General features: G+C 37.9%; 1 protein-coding gene across 1 annotated transcript in view; it reads left to right on the forward strand.

Moving 5' to 3' along the window:
* Positions 1 to 19,741, forward strand: part of LOC102823020 (protein lin-7 homolog A-like) — a 249,488-nt gene that overhangs the window by 150,855 nt on the left and 78,892 nt on the right. The window contains exons 3-4 of the mRNA XM_006871833.1: positions 6,339 to 6,410; positions 9,341 to 9,550. Coding sequence (XP_006871895.1) covers positions 6,339 to 6,410; positions 9,341 to 9,550 — 282 coding nt within the window. The remainder of the gene's footprint in view (positions 1 to 6,338; positions 6,411 to 9,340; positions 9,551 to 19,741) is intronic.

Below are 19,741 nucleotides of genomic sequence, written 5' to 3' on the forward strand. Positions count from 1 at the left end.
TCTCAGGATTCAGGAGGCTAACAAAAAGTCCTAAGAGGCTCAACTGTGTGGAACTACTCTCTTAATTTTTGGAGTCTGCTGGTGGTCCTTGGCACTCTTTGACATCTGTATCAGTCCTGTCTTTGTCTTTGTATTGTTCTGGTCTTGTTATAAATTAGAAGCTATTAGGTTTAGAATCTACCCTACACTGGTATGACCTCATTAACATAGTAAGAGAAAAACCTTATTTCCAAAATCCTGTCTGTCCACAGGTACAAGGGCCAGAGTTTGAAGACATGTTTTGGGGGAACATAGTTCAGCCCTTAACACTTACCTACCACTCATCACTAATCAGGGTTTTCAAGATTAAGAATCTGTCTGTGTAAAGTTTGTATTTTGTTGTACCTATGTGATATGTGGATAAATGGATGTGCAAAAGCAAACATCTTATTGCACTGGCATTTTAATTTTAGTGATTTGATTAAACTGTTTATAAATGGGAGTTCCATTGTTGATGGTAAATAAACTCAAATTAAAGCAAAGCTTTTCCTTTGTTTGTACATGTTATTCTTTCAATGATAAAATTTTCCAGATTGAAGTAATCTATTTGTCTTTTACACTAAGGAAAAAAGGAATATAAATTATTCATTTAACAATTTAAAACAGCCTTCCCATAGTAAAAGTCAGTATTATTCTACAAGTTTTAAAAACAGCCTTTTCCCCCCACATTTTTGCCTAGGGACCTAGTACACTGGCTAAAACAGATCGTAAATGAATGAATAATGAACTTTCTGAACTAAATCATTGATTCCATTTCCTGTATGAATGAATCTATCTTTCAAATTTTTTCTATGCTGCTAATAAGTGCCTTTGAGTCAATTCCGACCCAAAACGACTCTGTATAGGGTTTCTGAGGAAGAGCTGATGAGCTTAAACTGCTGACATTACAGTTCAAACAGCTTTGCAGTCTGGCGCATTAACCCACAATGCCACACCACAAATTTTAAGGATACAAAATGGTAATGAGTCTACACAGTCTGTTCAAGGTTAGGAAGTGACTGGTGCTGACATATCAGAGGAGACTGTGCAATGCGGTGCTGTAGAATCAGCACTGGATAGTGATCCACAAAGTCAGTGGTTCAAAACCACCATCTGCTCCTCGGAAACCCTATACAGGGTCACTAGGCATCAGAACCGACTTGATAGCACTTAACAGCACTTTTGCAGTACTTCTTCAGTTATTTTATTGCAATAGGATTTAGACTCAACTCACACAGTGGAATATACTTAGAACTGATGTAGTCAAGTTTTACAGAAATCTTAGTCCTCAAAGCATTCAGAAAACTATTAGCTCCATTGCCCCTTACTGAAGCTTAAAGAGACATTTTGTTTTTTCCACTTAAGGCTATCTCAGAGTATCTGGCAAAATACTTTAGCTCTCCATACATCTTTCTTCAAAATTTTACAAATATATTTACATTTGTCCTTGAAAACTATGTTAGGAAGGGATATGTTTTTTTTTTCCTAAAAAGTGAGATTTTAAAGAAGTTGCACAAGATGACACAGCTAATGGAAATAGAATTAGTATCTCCAAATTTTGATCTGACTCTGTAATCAGATCATATCTCCTTTGCCTCACTTTTGAAAATCAGCTAATCAAAATCTATTGTGTCTTATGGAAAAGAAAGACTGGCAGTACTCTTAGATTCATTTCACTTACTTTCAGTATATTGTCTCAGTCATTCAAGCATGACTGCCATGGGGGTAATTCCAACTTAGGGTGACCCCAGGTGTAACAGAATAGAATTGCTCCATTGTTATTGTTGTTGTAAAGTACTGTGGAGTCGGTTCCCACTCATAGTGACCCTGCACAGGGTTTCCAAAGCTGTAAAACTTTAGGGCAGAGCAGCTGGTAGTTTTGAACTGCTGACCTTAAGGTTCGCAGCCCAATTTGTAACCACTACACTCACTACCAGAGCTCACATAGGGCTCCATAAAATTTTCTTAACTGAAAACTTTACAAAAGCAGCTTGCCAGATGTTTATTCTTTTGAGCCAATGAGTGAGTTCAGACCACAAGCCTTTAGGTTAGCAACTGATTGCATCATCCAGGGGGCTTAAAATGCAATTTCTTTTTTATTTAAAGTGATGCATTTGTTGGTTTCAGAAATGCAGCATTGTACATTTAACCAAAAAACAAACCAAACCCACTGCTAGCGAGTCAGTTCTGACTCATAGCGACTCTACCTACAACCACCACTTATTTAGGTTGCTGTTGGTGTTGTTGTTGTTAAATTCCATCAAGTCAGTTTCAATTTACAGTGACCCTGTCTAGGGTTTCTGAAGAGTGGCTGGAGTTGGTTCAAATTCACCAATTTGAACTTGCTGTGGGTCAGAACTGACTGGACAGCACATAACCGTATAAAACCTAGATCCCTTTTTGTTGCTGTCACTGTGCCAATCACCTATCCATCTTATTGGGGGTCTTCCTCTTATTCATCACCCTCCACCTTAGCAACCATGATATCCTTCTACAAGTACTGGTCCCTCCTGATAATACGTCCAACGTATGAGAGATGAAGTCTTGTCATCCTGGCTTCTAAGGAGCATTCTTGCTTGTCCTTTGGGATACTTTTAATACTCTTTAACACCATAAGTTATATGCATTGATTCTTCTTTGATCTTCTTTATTCATTGTCCAACTTGACATGCACATGAAACTATTGAAAATTAGATTCGCCTAAGTCCTCAAATTGGCATCTTGCTAATAGCAATAGCTAATTTATGTGCATTTTTTAAATGCCGCAAACATTTCTTATTTAGTACTCATAACAGAACTTTGTTGTTGTTGTTAAGTGCTGTCGAGTCAGTTCCAACCCATAGCGAACCTGTGTAGGGTTTCCAAGGAGATGCTGGTGAGCTTGAACTGCCAACCTTGCAGTTCAAACAGCTTTGCAATCTGATGCATTAACCCACAGCACAACACCAGGACTCCTCATAACAGACCTAGAAGGCAATTATTCCTTTTAAGGTACAGTTATCTAATGAAAAACCCCAGGGAAATCACATAACTGGCCAAGATCATAGGATTAATAAGAGGCACGGCCAGGGTGTTTTTCTAGGCTGCCTTCAGAGCCTGTAAAATTACACCTACAGACTGTTGTATCTTGAATATCCTACGTTTTAAATTTCTAGTTCAAGTTGGAATGTGCTAACCTCTTAATGTGTGGTATTTATTCTTAATTTGTGATATTTATTAGGTGTCCACTTTATCCCAGGCATGTACACATTTACCTGTTGCTTTTATCACTGGATGACAGCCTCCTAATTATTTAAGTGATTGTCCTCATAAATATTTTTGAGTGCATGCAAAGAAGCTACTTTTCCTGGAAATGATAAACCAAATCACCCAAGACAAAGTTAAATGGCTAAGAAATTAAGAAAGGAAAGATGTTTTCTGCTTGGATGTTGTACAGAGAGGATGACACTTGAATTGCGCTTTAAATGATCATGATAAACTTGGATAAATAGGAGTCTGTCAAGTGGAAAGGCATTGCAAGCAGAGTGAATATGTGTAAAAGTCTGGACAGCTGGGAAGATATGGTGTATTTGGGGAATGTGGAGGGAGAAGAAAACGATGTCAGAAAATGCGACCAAAGCAGAGGCTGGGTTTTTCGTGGTTGCAGGCTTGACTTCTGTAGGCATTTAACTTTGCCATCCTTACTGTAAGGGCTGCAGACAGCCAAGAGCACATCAGTGATAATACCTGATGTAGATAGTGTTTGGTATGTGGGCAGACTTGAGTAGAAGACACTAATACAATACTTCAGTAAGAGATAATGAGTTAGGATGGATTGTTGTTGTTGTTAAGTGCCGGTTAAGTTGATTGTGACCCATAGCAACCCTGTATAGGGTTTCCAAGAAGCAGCTGGTGAGCTTGAGCCACTAACCTTGCAGTTGAAATGGCTTTGCAGTCTGGCGCATTAACCCACAGCGCCATACCAGCTCATGTTTGAGAGGGACTATTAACAAGAGAAACAGGACAGGGAAAAGCCTCTTCTTAAATGGACTGTTAGAACAGATAAAAGAATGCAACTGTGCAGATACTATCTCTATATAACAAAATGATGTAATTTCAAGGGAATGGTATGAAGACATGTTTAGCAACTATTCTAATTTCCTGGAGAATGTTCAGCAACAGATCCCAGAGTTCTAGAAACTTCTCTTCACTGTGCAAGTTTCCTAGAGCAATTGAATACCCCAATTGTTTAATGGAGGATCAAAGTTCAACAGTAGATTCAAAAGTGTCCCTACCTTTCCTGTCCAGACCACACTGTCTGTTTTCTTCTAACCATGCTTCATGGAAAAGATAATCAGCATTAATGGAGATTCAATCAAATATATCTGAGATATTATGAGCCAGCTAATAAATGTTGGGAGAAGATTAGTTCTAGGCAGTCAACGAATAGTTGCAGAATAGCTGAATTGAACAAATTTTGAATCCACTCTAATAACTTTTGACTTAAGCATGTAAAAACAAAAGATTAATTGAAAAGAGAAAAACCTTCATTTCCAGTTTTCTCATTTCATCTTTCTACTGAAATAATTAATGGATCACTCGAGACAAATACTCTAGCCTAATATAAAATGTGCATTTATCTCTAACCATTATACAATAGATTATTTTTGCATCTTTATTGTTTAAATTATCAAAATGAGCATGCACTTCAACATATTTAATTTCATTATTTGTCCCTAAATATCATCTTCAAATCGTCCTTCAAGAGTCTTTCTCCATACTTCAGTTAATTTTAAAATGAAGTGATTTATTTCACCATTGATATGAAGATTTATTACCTATAATCCCACCCCCAGAAGTTTAGATGAAAAAAACATTTTTTTTCTATTATATTTCAGCTTTGTCAATGCTGTTGTTACTAAGTGTCATGGAGCAAGGTTCAACTCATAATCACCTTTCATAGGGTTTCAGAGGAGTGGCTGGTGGGTTTAAACTGCTGCCTTAGTGGTTAGCAACGTTAGCAATTTCTACAGCTGTGTCTAAAAATTAATTAGTAATATAATTAGTTGTTTAAAGAATGCCTATTAAGTGTCAGGTGCTTTGCAAATATAATTTCTATAAAGACAACAACCTTATGATTATTTTTGTGCCATAATTATTTTTTACTCAGTTTTCATATGGGCAACAACAGGGTCAGAGTATTGAAATGGTTTAACCAAAGCTTCGTAATTTCTATGTTACATACTAAAGTTTAAATTTCCATTAGTTAACAAAACCTATATACTAGCTACATCATTCTCAGTCGTTTTTAATCTCCATCCTTTCTACTTCATTTAAATGTTAACATAAACCCTACTACTACTACTATTATTGCTACTACGTGGCATCGAGTTGCTTCAAGTCCAAGCAACTCAATGGCACAGAGTAACACAGGGATTCCAAGGCTGTAATTCTTTGCAGGAGAGAAAGTCTCATCTTTCTCCCTCAGAGCGGCTGGTGGATTTGAATTGCTGACCTTGTGGTTAGGAGCCTACCAGGTTATCTAACGTGAACCCACAGCTGATGTTGTATTCTGTGCTACTAGTTCTAAGAGTCTCTTGCTTCTGGATAGAATTCTATCTTATGCTTGCATTGATAATTCTACTCAACTCAAAGTAAAATAGATTCACAAAATAAATATTGTAAATGTTCCAAATAATGTATGTGTATCATTAACCTGCTGAAGTTGGATCAAGGAAAAGATATTGTTATCCTAGCCTTGTTGTTAGTTGCCATCAAGTGAGTTCTAACTCATAGTGAATAAGGTGAGCAGAATAGAAAGGACTCCATAGAGTTTTCAAGACTGTGACCTTTTCAAAGCAGATCACTTAGTCCTGTCTTCTGAGTCACCTCTGGCTGGGTTTGAATCACCAACATTTCAGTTAACAGTCTGGCGTTTAACTGTTTGTGCCACCCAGGGAACTTAGGAAACCATTTCTTAAAGTGTTGTCAAAATGCAAGAATTAAGTATATTTGTAATTTTTGTGAAATTTTCATTCTTGAAAGAGCAAGATAGGTTAAAAATTGCTTTTAATTTTGGATCACCATAGAAACAGAGTTTTTATATTACATAAACATAGATGACAAACTGAAAAACTTCTAAAAACATATGCCATTCTATCCCCATCTCCCCCTCCATTGTAGGAGGATTTGGGGTTTAAAACTTCAGAATAATTGATTAGAACATATTTTACTTTTTGATAGTGAATTTCTTAAAATAAAGATTTATTACAACAAAAGAAATCCGATTCTTAATGTCCTTACAGTATTTTTATTCTTTTTGTTTTATGTGAACATTTTAGGTCTATCAGTATATGCATGAAACAATAACTGTTAATGGCTGTCCGGAATTCCGTGCCAGGGCCACAGCAAAGGTAAGACTTAAGTAACTTTAAAAATATACTTGACCCCAGTGACCTAGTAATTGACTGTGCGCGTGTGTGTTTCAGGTATTCTCGTGTGTACACTGTAAGAGAATTTAGACATCAGTGGCAGCCCAGAGTCTAGACCAGTGCTACTTCGCAGGTAAAAATTCTAATGGAAAATTGAACGTTTCTGCTGCTTCTGTAGCTTAAGAAAGGAGAATGATTTCATTAAGCTCACTAAATGTCCATTTGGCACAAGCAAATCTACTGGTTCACTGTATGAAATACTACATGGTTGTCTGACACATTGCTGAATACAAAAGAATCTGTTGCCTACTCAATGCATGAAGATTTCTTTGCAGAGGTCTAAAGGTTTGATTTACATTAGACATGAAAATAATTCACCTGACACCCAACTCTTTTAGGATTTTTCTATGCATTCAGTTGAGCAGTGGGCAGCTTATTGAAAGAATGTGGTATTAACCTAAAAGGAAAGCCTTTTGTGGTAGTGACCACATGTTCACTTTAAAACTCAAATCCAGAGATCGCTGAGTTGCTACCCACTAAAATATTAAAGCAATAGGATTGTGAAATTATCTGGGAAATACACCATTAGAAAATAATAATTTTTAAACTAAAATTATTAATCCAGTTCTCATTTTACAAATAAGGAAATGCTATCATAGATATACATTTGCTTCTTAAAAGCTTTTATCTTTATAATCAACTATGAGGAGTAAGAGGTAGTGAAAATAATCACCAATTTCTTTTAGTTCTTTTATGTGTTGTATCACCTCTTATTTGGTTTTTCTCCTGATTTTTAATTTTTATTCTGTATTCAAACAATAACCGAACACTGTAGATTTGTAAGTTTTTTGTTTTGTTTTGTTTTCAACCCAGGCAAAAACAAATGGGGGCATATTATTACCATTACATCATGCTTTGCTTGTACTGAAGTGGAACACACACGGAAAAGTGATCCCTACATGGTTTAATTAAGGGGGAAGTGAATTATGTAGTATTTTACCATTCTCATTTCTTATTCATGTAGAACAGCAGGATAGCAGCATAATGTTGCAATAGCACAATATTTTCTGGTTGTTTCTGGGCTGTCTGCATTGCATCCATGTCAGCCATTAAAACCGATGCATGACAAGGTTTGCATGAGCAAATGCATGTAGCTAAAAGGAGTCATTGTTTCCATGCCCTTCATAACCATTCACTAAATGCAGACTGTAGCATAATGCTAAACTGATGTGATAATGCTGTGTGCAGTAAAGACTCTACAGTAGCTGGGAATCAATATTTTCACAGTGTTGAGTAAATCACTTTATAGTAGACATCTAATCAACTGTGGTTAAGGAAGGTGAATGGAGGTGGAAAATAAGAAATAGGCACAGAATCTTGACTTGATAGAAACAGCTTCAGTGCTGTTATTTTGTTTCATTGAGGCACGGGGTGCAGAGCAAGAACTAATGGTAAGTTATTTTCTCGAAGTCATTTAAAGAAATTTATGTATTAAAAATAAAGTTAAAAGTCTGTTCAATGATGTTTTGCATACCAAGTTATAAAAGCACAGACTCTCTAAACTTTTAAATTATTTGATATGAAACATTCTTCATTTTGATAAACCACTGTAGTGAGTTGAGACATTAAAATATAGAAAAATACTTGTGCCAGATAAGAGGACCCCTCACAATAAATAATACTATGGGATTAATACTATGGATTGACTCAATTCGTAATGACCTCTTTGGATCTAGTAGGTTAGTTTAGTTTAGGTTTTCCCTTTTAGGTAGCCTCATTGTGGAAAAATAAAATCATAAATGTGTTAAGTGTAGTGCTGTATGATAAGCAAGGACGTTTTGAATCTCAAGGTCTGTGATTTAAACTCACCAGCCACTCCTCGGAAACCCTATACAGGGTTGCTATGAGTCAGAACTGACTCAAAGGCACTTAACAACAACAACAACAAATATGCTAAGCTGGTGTTCTGGCGTTAGTAAGATATGTATTCACAAGTATATGAGTATGTACATAGAAATCTTCCCCTGTTTCTGCAGTAGATATTTATTTATGGTTAAGCACTGAGTTAGATAGACAGTGTGTCATACAAAGGATAAAATTCGATCTCATAAGCACTTAAGATTCTCACAGATTTGTTGTTGTGTCGAGTGCCATTGAGTCAGTTCTGACTCATAGCAACCCTATGTAGGGTTTCTGAGGAACAACTGGTGGGTTTGAACCACTGACCTTATGGTTAGCAGTCCATGGCTTATCCTATAACACTAGGAGTTCGCTCATAGGTAAGTCATGCATAAATCATTACAGTGCTAGGTATTATCTAGGGATTCCTGGTGTAGTACTGTGGGATAAGACTGGATTGCTAACCGCAAGGTCAGCAGTTCAAACCCAGCAGTCACTACTTGGAAACCTTAAATAAAGTGGTTATGAGTTGGAACTGATTCAACAGTAGTTAATGATAGCAACAATAACAGATAGAATTGTACCAAAGTCTACAAAGGTCTTTGGGGCAAACTCTTAAGAAGATAAAATTGTATCATTATGGATTGTTGCTGTTGTTAAGTGCCATTGAGTCCATTCCAACGCACAGCAACCCAGTATAGGATTCTCAGGGAGCAGCTGGTGGGTTTGAACTGCTGACCTTGTGGTTAGCAGTTCAGTACTTATCCTACAGCACCACACTAGGACTCCATCATAATGGATAAGCTCTCTAAGTTGGAAATAACTGGGTGAGGCCTTACAAAACAAAGGACTCATCCATGGTGTCTAAATGAAGATAGAACACCCTTCTTGTGTTCTTTCTTTCACAGAAGGAGGCATTGATGATACAAGGAATTGTCTGATCGACTGCAGCAAATTGTATGATTAACCTTATTTCCCTCATTCTGTTACCAAATGACCATCTTTTCTTTCAGGCAACAGTTGCGGCTTTTGCAGCTAGCGAAGGCCACTCTCATCCTCGGGTAGTTGAACTGCCAAAGACTGATGAAGGCCTTGGTTTTAATGTGATGGGAGGAAAGGAGCAAAATTCCCCCATTTACATCTCTCGCATCATCCCTGGAGGGGTGGCCGAAAGACACGGAGGCCTCAAAAGAGGAGACCAGCTACTCTCAGTAAATGGAGTGGTATGTTTATAAAATAATCAGAGATTTTGTCTAAGATTTTCTTTTCCTGATGATACTGTAGTCAATATTGAAACTTGTAGCAAATCATAATTTTGTGTTCAGCTTCCTAGTCATTAATCAGCATAAAACCTGCAAAAGGAGTAATTGTATAGTTGGCATGTCTCATTTCTTCTTGCTTCCAGGTATGATAAGTATAGATTAAAACATCTTCTCAATAAATTACCCCAACCTGTAGAATCTCTCCCATATGAGACTTTAAATGAATTAATGCTTTTAACAACACACTAATTTTAAAGCATTTTTATGTAAAGTTATTATAAGCAAATACAATATTTAAAAAAATGAGAATAAACTGCTCATCCTATAATGTTTATCTTAAATTTTATTTTTAAGAATGAGAGTAATTTTAATATGTATCTAATATCATACATGAAAAGACTAATTGATGTACAGGTAATTATGTAAGCCTTCTATATATAGGGTTTCCAAGGCTGTAAATATTTTGATGGAGCAGAAAGCCTCATCTTTCTCCCACTAGTGAAGCTAGTGGGTTCGATCCACAGACCTTGTAGTTAGGAATGCAGTATTTATCTTACAGAGTCACAATGCTCCTGGAAAACACAATTAACATGATACTTTATTGGTAGCAATGGATTAAATTTTTACTTTATATCTTGCATTTTGTTGAAGTTTTAGCCTGCTAGTGATCTCTGGTAACATAGTGGTTATGAATTGGGCTGCAAGCCTCAAGGTCAGCAGTTTGAAACTACCATCTGTTGCATGGGTGAAAGATGAGGCTTTCTGCTCCCATAAAGATTTACAGCCTCAGAAACCTTGTACAGGGTCTCTGTGAGTCAGAAATGATTCCATGGCATTTAACAACAAAGTGGTTTGATAGGAGTCCTGGTGTGGCACTGTAGGATAAGTACTGTACCGCAAGATCTGTTTGAAGCGCATGCTTGGAGGTTCAAACTCACCAGCTGTTCCTCAAAAGCCCTATACAGGGGGCAATATACAAGAAGGGGGAGGGGAATGGAAGAACAAAGTGGATGGGAGAAAAATTAGGCAGGTTTGCATGGGCTAAGTGGGACAGAGGTAAATAGTGATGTATGCACAACCTTGGAACAACAGGGCTCTGGGATACAGGGATTGAGACATGGTTGGAATGGGGAAAAGGGGGGAGATAATGTTAAGATGCTCGGTTGTCTTTTGAATCTTGGCTTCCCTTGCATACCATTATAAAATAGACACTGGAGGTGGAGAGAAAGAAATAGCCAGAAATATCACCTTAGAAAACTTGTAAGTCCATCTTCTGCCTATAACTGATTGGAATACTTAAAATGGCACTACAACATGCCCAGGGAAGAGTTTTAGCCTGCTAGTGATCTCTGGTAGGCTTCCTGTGGAGCCTCTGCATTACATAAGACTATACGTGGAATACTGAACATCCAGGATGCTCAGCATCCAGGATCTTCAAAGGTGGGAAATTTCCACTTGAAGGATGGGCAGACAAGCCTAGAGCGGCTAGAAGAACAGAAGATACTTCTTGAAAGAAAGATTGACAGGAAAAATACAAAACAATATAAGCAGACCGACTGATTGCTACAAGAACAAGCAAGTAGCTCGCCCAGGAGATATTAAGGCAAGTGGTCGGGTACCTTCAGAGCAAAGCCCCTTCCAAGACTAAGACTAATGGGAATACACGCTCTGATTGGTGACCATGTTCGTAGCCAATAAGGGGAAGTGAGGGAAAAAACAGCAATGAATCTGCGAGCTAAGCCCTACAATGTTCAATAGACTCCTGTGAACCTGGGTGGAGACCTAGTTGGCCAGCAGTGTGACAAGACCTGGGGACTCTTCAGCCCAGAGTCACTGACATAGCCACAGAGGACTAGAGTGGAAGGTGAAGTGTCCAGCTGTTAAGAAGAGAGGGAATATGCACAAGACACCCACACTTGCAGATAATACCCACTTGACCTGGCTTCAATGACTGGATGATCAGAGCTTAACTAGAAGAAGAAAGAAGAGTTAAAAAAGAATAATCTGATACAATTTGATGAACTTGACCTGAACCTATGGATGTAAATCTTTACAGCAAGGATCATTCCTACCCACTCCATATACAGAGTAGACAGGGATGAGCAACTTGGACATTGGCTATCCAAAGTTGGGGGAAGGGGGACTACAAAGGCAAGAAGTGACTGACTTACAAGCTTTCAAGGGGAACCTAGATCTAGAGGGCGTGGAGGAAGATAGAATCTCCACTGAGTAGTATCCAATCTGTCTAGGTGGGGCTGATGAAAGGAAATGTGGATAGGTCTCTTGTGACACAGTAGTGAGTAATTGTTATCAGGACTGATTGTGATGAATGGAAATGTAAAGGTAGATGTTTTGTAGTAAGGAGGGGAGTGATTAACTTTGCAGTCTAGGAGTGGAGGTCCCTAGGACCATCAAGGGAGAAGAGCAGAGAGCGGGACCCTACCCAGAGAAGCAGTGATGCCAGAGATGGAGACAGAGATGATGACATGGAAAGATGGAGTGGCTGGAGACTTTAGACCCAGAGAGGGGGCAGGCTTGCAGGGTATATATACCCTTTGGTTGGTTCGTGATGCATGGAGGGAATTGTAACTGTGGCAGTGAAATGATATACGATAGGATGAGTGTAAAAGTAATGTTCTTCCATGTAAACTAGCACATAAATCACAATAAAACATTTTTTTTTAAAAGCCCTATACAGGACTACTGTGAGTCAGAACCAACTGGACAGCACTTAACAACAACAACAATAGTGGTTTTATGAGGGAATAGTGATGGTTTCAGTGGTAGAATCCTCCCCTTCCATGTGAGAGATTCTCAGCCAATGCTGCTCATGCATATCAGCCACCTGTCAGTGGGGGCTTGCATTTTGATTTGATCCTGACCAGATTTCTTTGGAGCATCTAGACTAAGACTTGGCAATCTACTTCCAAAAATCAACTATTGAATTCCCTTGCCTACTATTATAAAATAGACACTTGAGTGGGATAGAAAGGAATGTCAGGAAACATGATTATAGAAAGTTTGTAAGCCAGTTTACAGCCTGTAACTGATTGGAATACCTAAAAGGGGTTCTAGAACTTGCCCAGTTAAATAGGCTTCTTGCGGAGCCTTTGGAGTGTATAGGATCTTAGGTGGAAACCTGAACCCCATCCAGAAACTGCTGAGGTGGGACATTCCCACTTGAAAGAATAAGCAGACCAGCCTGGAGCAGCTAGAGGAACAGAATATACTTCTTGAAAGAAAGACCAGCAGGAAAAAATCCAAAACAAAAATGGAAGTCTGATTGGCTACTACAAGAACAAGCAAGTTGTTCTCCGTGGAGCCATCAAGGAAAGCAATCAAGACCCTTCAGGACAAAACTCCCTTCAATACTGAAACTCAAAGGGAATACATGAGCAGGCATGTAAGCATACTGGAGACCACATTGGTCTCCTGGTGAGTGGAAGAGGGGGAAAGGCAGCAATGAAGATAGGGGCTGAGTTTGACCATGTTTTATAGACTCCTGTCTATTTGGAGAAGAGAGAAAGAACAGAAAGGGCTGGTTGGTCTGAAGGGTGGTAAGACCTGGAGACTCCTGAATCCATGGATAAGGACATAGCCATGGAGGACTAGAGCTGAGAATGAAATGTCCAGCTGAGGGGAGACACACAAGAATGTCCAAACTTGTATATAGTACCCATTCGACCTAGCTTAGATGACTTGATGATCAGAACTCAACTAGAGGAAGATTTAAAAAAAAATGATAAAGGAAACAAGTGTAAATTGCTACAATTTGATGAACTTGACCTGTACTTATGGATGTAGTAGCTCAAAATAACAATTGAGAGGGAAGGAGTCTTCACATCAAGTATCAATCCTATCCCCTCTTAGGAACTGATAGCTTAAACATTGGCTACTGAAAATGGGGAGGGTTATAAAGGCATGAAGTGACTTCCTTACAAGTTTTCAAGAGGGAGTTTAGTTTCAGAGTGTGAAGGGGAAGATAAAATCCCCACTGAATAGTTTCATATTGTCCAGACAGGTCTGGTGAAAGGAGATAGGGATTAGAGTTTTATATTTCAATTGTGAGTAATCGTTATCATGACTAATTGAGACTGTCACAACTATAAAGATAAAAGTTTTGTAAAAGGAAAAAGGAGGAGGAGTACTTAATCTAACAGTTCAGGAACAGAGGACTCTAGGACCATGAAGAAAGAAGGGCACAAGAGGGAATGTGGGACCCTATCCAGAGAAGCAGCAATACCAGAGATGGAGGCAGAAATGAAGACATGGACAGATAAAGCAGCTGAGGACTCTAGATTCATGGAAAGAGAAAGGTTGTGTGCTGGTGGCCAGGAGGCAGGTTTGCAGAATGTGCTCTTTGGTTGTTTAAATGATTATATATTCCTGAGTGTTTCTGTGTACACCCACCCCCCACCAAAAAACAACAACAGAGGAATAGAAGCAAATACTGTTGAATGATGATGCATGGAGGAGATTGTGTAAGACCGATGTTCTCCCATGTAAACTATCACGCAATTCACACAAAATAGTTAAAAAAAGAAAAGACAGAAAGAAAGATCTGATTTACATCCAAAAAAATCATCCAAAAAAAAACCAAAAAATCAACTATTGAAAACCCTGTGAATCACAACAGGGATTCATGGGGGATGTCACAAGACTGGACAGCCTTTAGTGTGTGGTGTTGCAGTGAGTCAGGGGCCAACTCCACAGAGCTAACAGGCGTGGTTTGATAGCCGCTATAACTAGTCTTTCAACTTTGCCAGGTTCTCTGATGTATATCAAAACCAGCAATCTGTGACTATCTCATTTTGTTCAGCATTCCAATTCCAGAATTGCTTGCTTCATTTCCATTTTTATATAACAATGCTTTAAGATGTGCTTTTTCTGAGCTTTATATAGTTATGACCAACTGTTTCAACTGATCATTAAAGTCTAATTGCATTGTAGAGGGCTCTAGAGCTAGGTCATGTAATTATGTCAGACAGTAATCTGTGCGTCTGTGTATGAATTTATATTTCCTCTGAATGTATGTATACATACAGAGAAAGTATGGATTTAGAATTAGTATAAAATGCACTAAAAAGGAAAACTTAAAAAACAGAATATAGTAATTTTACAAAATCAAAATAAGTATATCTGAATTGAATTTCATGGGTGATTGATTTTAAACTATCTGCAAAGGATACAAAAGGAGTTCAAAACCATTGCTTAACCTATGTAACATATATGCAGTATTCACTGCTGTACACATTTCACAATTATTCGTTCCTTGCAATTATATGGAGAGGTAACTAGTAAACACATGGGATTTAGGAGCTTTGGAGTCAGACAAGTTCTACCATTCAATACCCATATTATTACAGGTCAGAGTCCTTTAAACATCAGTATTCTTATCTGTAAAAGGGAAATACTAACTCATGTGAAAGTCCTCTTGAGGCAGATGGGACAACATCACAGAATCAGGCTTTTATTGTATCAGGCAAACAGAAATACTCTTAAACTACCAGACAGAAATAGGTCCATTTATTGATTAAGTTTTGAAACCAATTCTAAGGAACAAGTTATGAACCTAAGGTTTTTCTACTCTGTTCAAGGAAAAGTGGGAATTTCTCCAAAAAATAATATTCCACATATATTTTACATCTTTAAATTTACTACTTAAATTTAATTACAATATTTATTATGCTATTTAATGGCTCATTAATCTTCCCAATGACAGTACATTTCTGACATATTTTTACTAATTAAAAGCATCATTTGTTGATTGAAATAAGTACAATAAATGCCTTTATAGAAGCCTCATCTAGAGTGTTGTTGTTGTTGTTGTTGGGTGCTATCGAGTTGGTACCAACTCATAGCAGCCTTATGCACAACAGAACGAAACACTGCCTGATCCTGGGCCAACCTCACTATCATTGCCATGCTTGAAACCATTGATGCTGCCACTTTGCCAATGCATCTCACTGGGGGTCTTCCTCTTTTTCTCTGACCCTACCAAACAAGATATCCCTCTCCAGCAACTGGTCCCTCCTGACAATATGTCCCAAGTATGAGAGATGAAGTTTGGTCATCCTGGCCTCCAAGGAACACTCTGGCTGTTGGTTCTTTTGGCAGCCCATGGCACTTTCAACATTCTCCTCCAACACCAAAACAAAAGCATCAATTCTTTTACAGTCTTCCTTATTCACTGTCTAGCTTTTGCATGCATGTGAGGTTATTGAAAATACCATGGCTTGGGTCAGGCACACCTTAATCCTCAAGCTGACATCTTTGCTCTTCAACACTTTAAAAAGGTCTTGTGCAGCAGATTTGCCTAATACAATATGTCCTTTGATTTCTTGACTGCTGCTTCCATGAGTGTTGATAGTTAATACAAGAAGAATGAATGACAACTTCAACCTTTTCTCCATTGATAAGAATATTGTTTAGAATGGTGAAGATTTTTGTTTTCTTTACATTGAGATGCAATCCATTCCAAAGGCTATGATCTTTTGATCTTTATCAATAAAAATCATAAGTCCTCTTCACTTTCAGCAAGCAAAGTTGTATCATCTGTGTATCACAGATTGTTTATGAGTCTTCCTCCAATCCTGATGCCACAGTTTTCTTCATATAACCCAGCTTCTCAGATTATTTGCTCAGCATACAGGTTGAATAGGTATGGTGAAAGAATACAACCCTGTTGCACACCTCTCTTAATTTTAAACCATTCAGTGCTCACGTGTTCTGTTCGAACAATTCCCTCTTGGTCTATGTACAGGTTCTTCATGAGCACAATTAAGTATTCTGGAATACTCATACTTCACAATGTTGTTCATAGCTTGTCATGATCCACACAGTCCAAAGCCTTTGTTTTGTCAATAAAGCACAGGTAAACATCGTTCTGGTATTCTCTGTTTTCAGCCAAGATTCACCTGATGTCATCAATGATATCTCTGATTCCATGTCCTCTTCTGGCTTAAACGTCTGGAAGTTTTCTGTCAATGTATGGTTGCAGCCATTTCTGTATTACCTTTAGTAAAACTGTACTCACATGGGATGTTAAAGATGTTGTCTATATATATAGTCTGTTAGTATATATATAAAGTATCTCTTTCTCTCTCTTTATATATACATACATTGTCTATATATGTATTTCAGTATTTTTAAATACATTATAGTCTTTGTCTGCGCCTCAGAAACCCTATACAGGGTTGCTATGGGTCAGAACCGACTCTATGTCACTTAAGAACAACAACAATAGTCATTGTAACAATGTCTAATATTTGTCAGGTATCTATCAAAAGGTAATTTCCTTCAGCAAGTGGGGGGTACTTCATAATAGTTAACCCACAGAATAGTTAATCCAAGGCTACATACAACCTTGGCTTTGTAACATCACGTCCAGAGTTTTTTTCCATTATCAATAATTCCAGACAGGTGGCAATATTTAATGAAGATAATAATAACTCCATAATGGGAGGATGAAAATAAGTTAGCAAATTATCAAGTGATTACTATTTTGAAATAAAGTACCATTAAGTGAAATTAATATGGACGGTTTTCAGAACTATTATAAACTGAAAATAAATTTTGGAAGGAAGTGATTTAGAGGACTGAGGTAAATATTAATTGTATCAGTAGAAGTACTCTGTGAAAAATTTCCAACTAGAGTTAAACAGTAAAAATATTATTCCAGGGAACTTCAAGTATCTGAAATGATGTCTTAATTAGGGTTTTTGTTTTCTTTTATAAACCCTGCTGATTTCTAGAAATGGTGTATCATGATGTTTTGTAAGATTAAACATGTTAATGTTTTTAAGTTCCATCAAGTCAGTTCCAACTCATAGCGACCCTGTATAGGGTTTCCTAGTGGCTAGTGGGTTTGAACCGCTTTCCTTGAGGTTAGTAGTCCAGTGTTTATGCTACTTGCTTTTCGTTTTTCTTCTTTATTGATTTTACCCCTTCTTATCTCACTTTATTGCCTAATATTCCATATTAACAACCCAGTATTAACATATCTGAAATTCTTGTAAGGCTCATCTAACGTATCTGAAGTTCTGATATGGCTCATCATTCTCCTGAAGAGTGACTGGTGGGTTTTAACTGCTGACCTTTCATTTAGCAGCCCAGTGCTGATCCCACAATGCACCAGGACTCTGTATAAACCCTTGGTGGTGGAGGTGGTGTGCTGTTGAGTCGGCTCTGACACATAGTGACCCTGCTTAGGGGTTCCAAGGCAAAATCTTTACGGGAGTTGAAAACCTCATCTTTCTCCAACAGAACAGCTAGTAGTTTCAAACTGCTGACTTTGAGGTTAGCAGCCTAACTTGTAACCACTATGCTAAATCCTTAGTTCTGTCTAAATAGGGAAATGTTAACTCATAAGGCAGTCTACTTCCATCATTTAAAGTTAAAAAGAGAAATGAGAACACCTGCTGGCAAGGATATTTCAAGCCAGTCCAACATCTAAAGAGTTGAACCCCAAGAACCTTTTGACTCTGTGCTTCTAATTCTTTGTCTTTAAATAAGATTTTTGTGTGTGTGTGAGAGACTCTATAACCCCTCCACAGAAACACACATCCACAGACTCTGAAGGTAGAGTAGTAGTAGCCCCAGCTATGCGCTGTATAACTGTGTTGTTGTTAGTTGCTGTCATGTCGATTCTGTTTCATGACAATCCCATGTGTGCAGAGTAGAATCACTTCCTAAGATGCTCAGGGCACCTTTTGGAAACAGATTGTCAGGTCTGTTTTCCCACACATCTCTGTGTGGGTTCGAACCCCAACTTTGTGGCAAGTAGTTGAATGCTTAGCAGTTTATACCACCCAGAAATCCCTATGTACCCTACTAAGGAGATTGTTTCCTTAAAATAAAGATTGGAAATCTGTTCTTTTTAATTCCCATCAAGTTAACTTCAAGTTATGATGACTTTATACATAGAAAGATGACATTAGATATCTATAATTTTCTTTTCTTTATTTATAATGTACTTTTGTTTTGTTTACAATTTATGAAAACCATTCACATGGGGTACTCAGATTTCTTCCCTTAAAACTGCTTTGTCAGGTGGATAGTGCCAGGGGTTCCCCGGTTTTATAGCTGAGGATGATGAAGCATTCATAGGTTTAAAGTATTGTTTCAAATCATGTAACTAGAATGTGTTAGCATTACTACAACTCATGTCTCCTGAATTCAAGTCTAATTTTCTTTGTTTTCGACCAAGCTGCTCAACAGTATTGAAAGGCTACTTAAGCATAGTGACTGAATCAGATTTAGAAAGAAATAAAACCATGCATTTTTAATCTCTCCCCACTCCACTTCTCCTCTTCTCTTCCTTTCTTCTCCTCCCTGCTCCTCATTAATCTCTCTCTAAGATACATACACACATAAACACAAATGGATCCACACAAATATTTTCATAGACCTAAACCAAAATATCTACTATGCATGCATACAAATCTCCTTGAAACTTAAAGCGACAGTTTCCACTTAAAACCAAACGCTCACCACTCATCTGTCAGTTTGTCGTATTTTGGTGGCTTGTGAGTTGCTGTGATTCTGAAAGCTATGCCACTGGTATTTCAAATATCAGTAGGGTCACCCATGGTGGACAGGTTTCAGATAAGCTTCCAGACCAAGACAGACTAGGAAGAAAGAGTGACAAACTACTTCTGAATATTTAGTCACTGAAAACCTTATGAATAGCAGAGAAACACTGTAAGATATAGTGCTGGAAAATGAGCCCCTCAGGTTGGAAGGCACTCAAAATGCGACTGGGGAAGAGCTGCCTCCTCAAAGTAGAGTTGACCGTGATGATGCAAATGAAGTAAAGCCCGTGGAGAAAAGTCCATGGGACCTTCATTTGCTGATGGGACGCAACTCAAATTGAAGAGAAACAGCTGTAAACATCCACTGAAAATCAGAATATGGAATATATGAAGTATGAATCGGGGAAAATTGGAAGTTGTCAAAAATGAAACGAAACACATTAATATCAATGTCTTAGGTATTAGTGAGCTGAAATGGACTGGTATTGGCCATTTTGAATCTGACAACCACATGGTTTGTTGTTGTTGTTGTTGTCAGGTGCCATCGAGTCAGAACTGACTCATAACGACCCCATGAACAGCAGAATGAAACAAAGTCTGATCCTGGGCCAACCTCACT

Source organism: Chrysochloris asiatica, unplaced genomic scaffold (assembly GCF_000296735.1).
Source record: "Chrysochloris asiatica unplaced genomic scaffold, ChrAsi1.0 scaffold00175, whole genome shotgun sequence".
Classification (NCBI taxonomy): Eukaryota; Metazoa; Chordata; class Mammalia; order Afrosoricida; family Chrysochloridae; genus Chrysochloris; species Chrysochloris asiatica.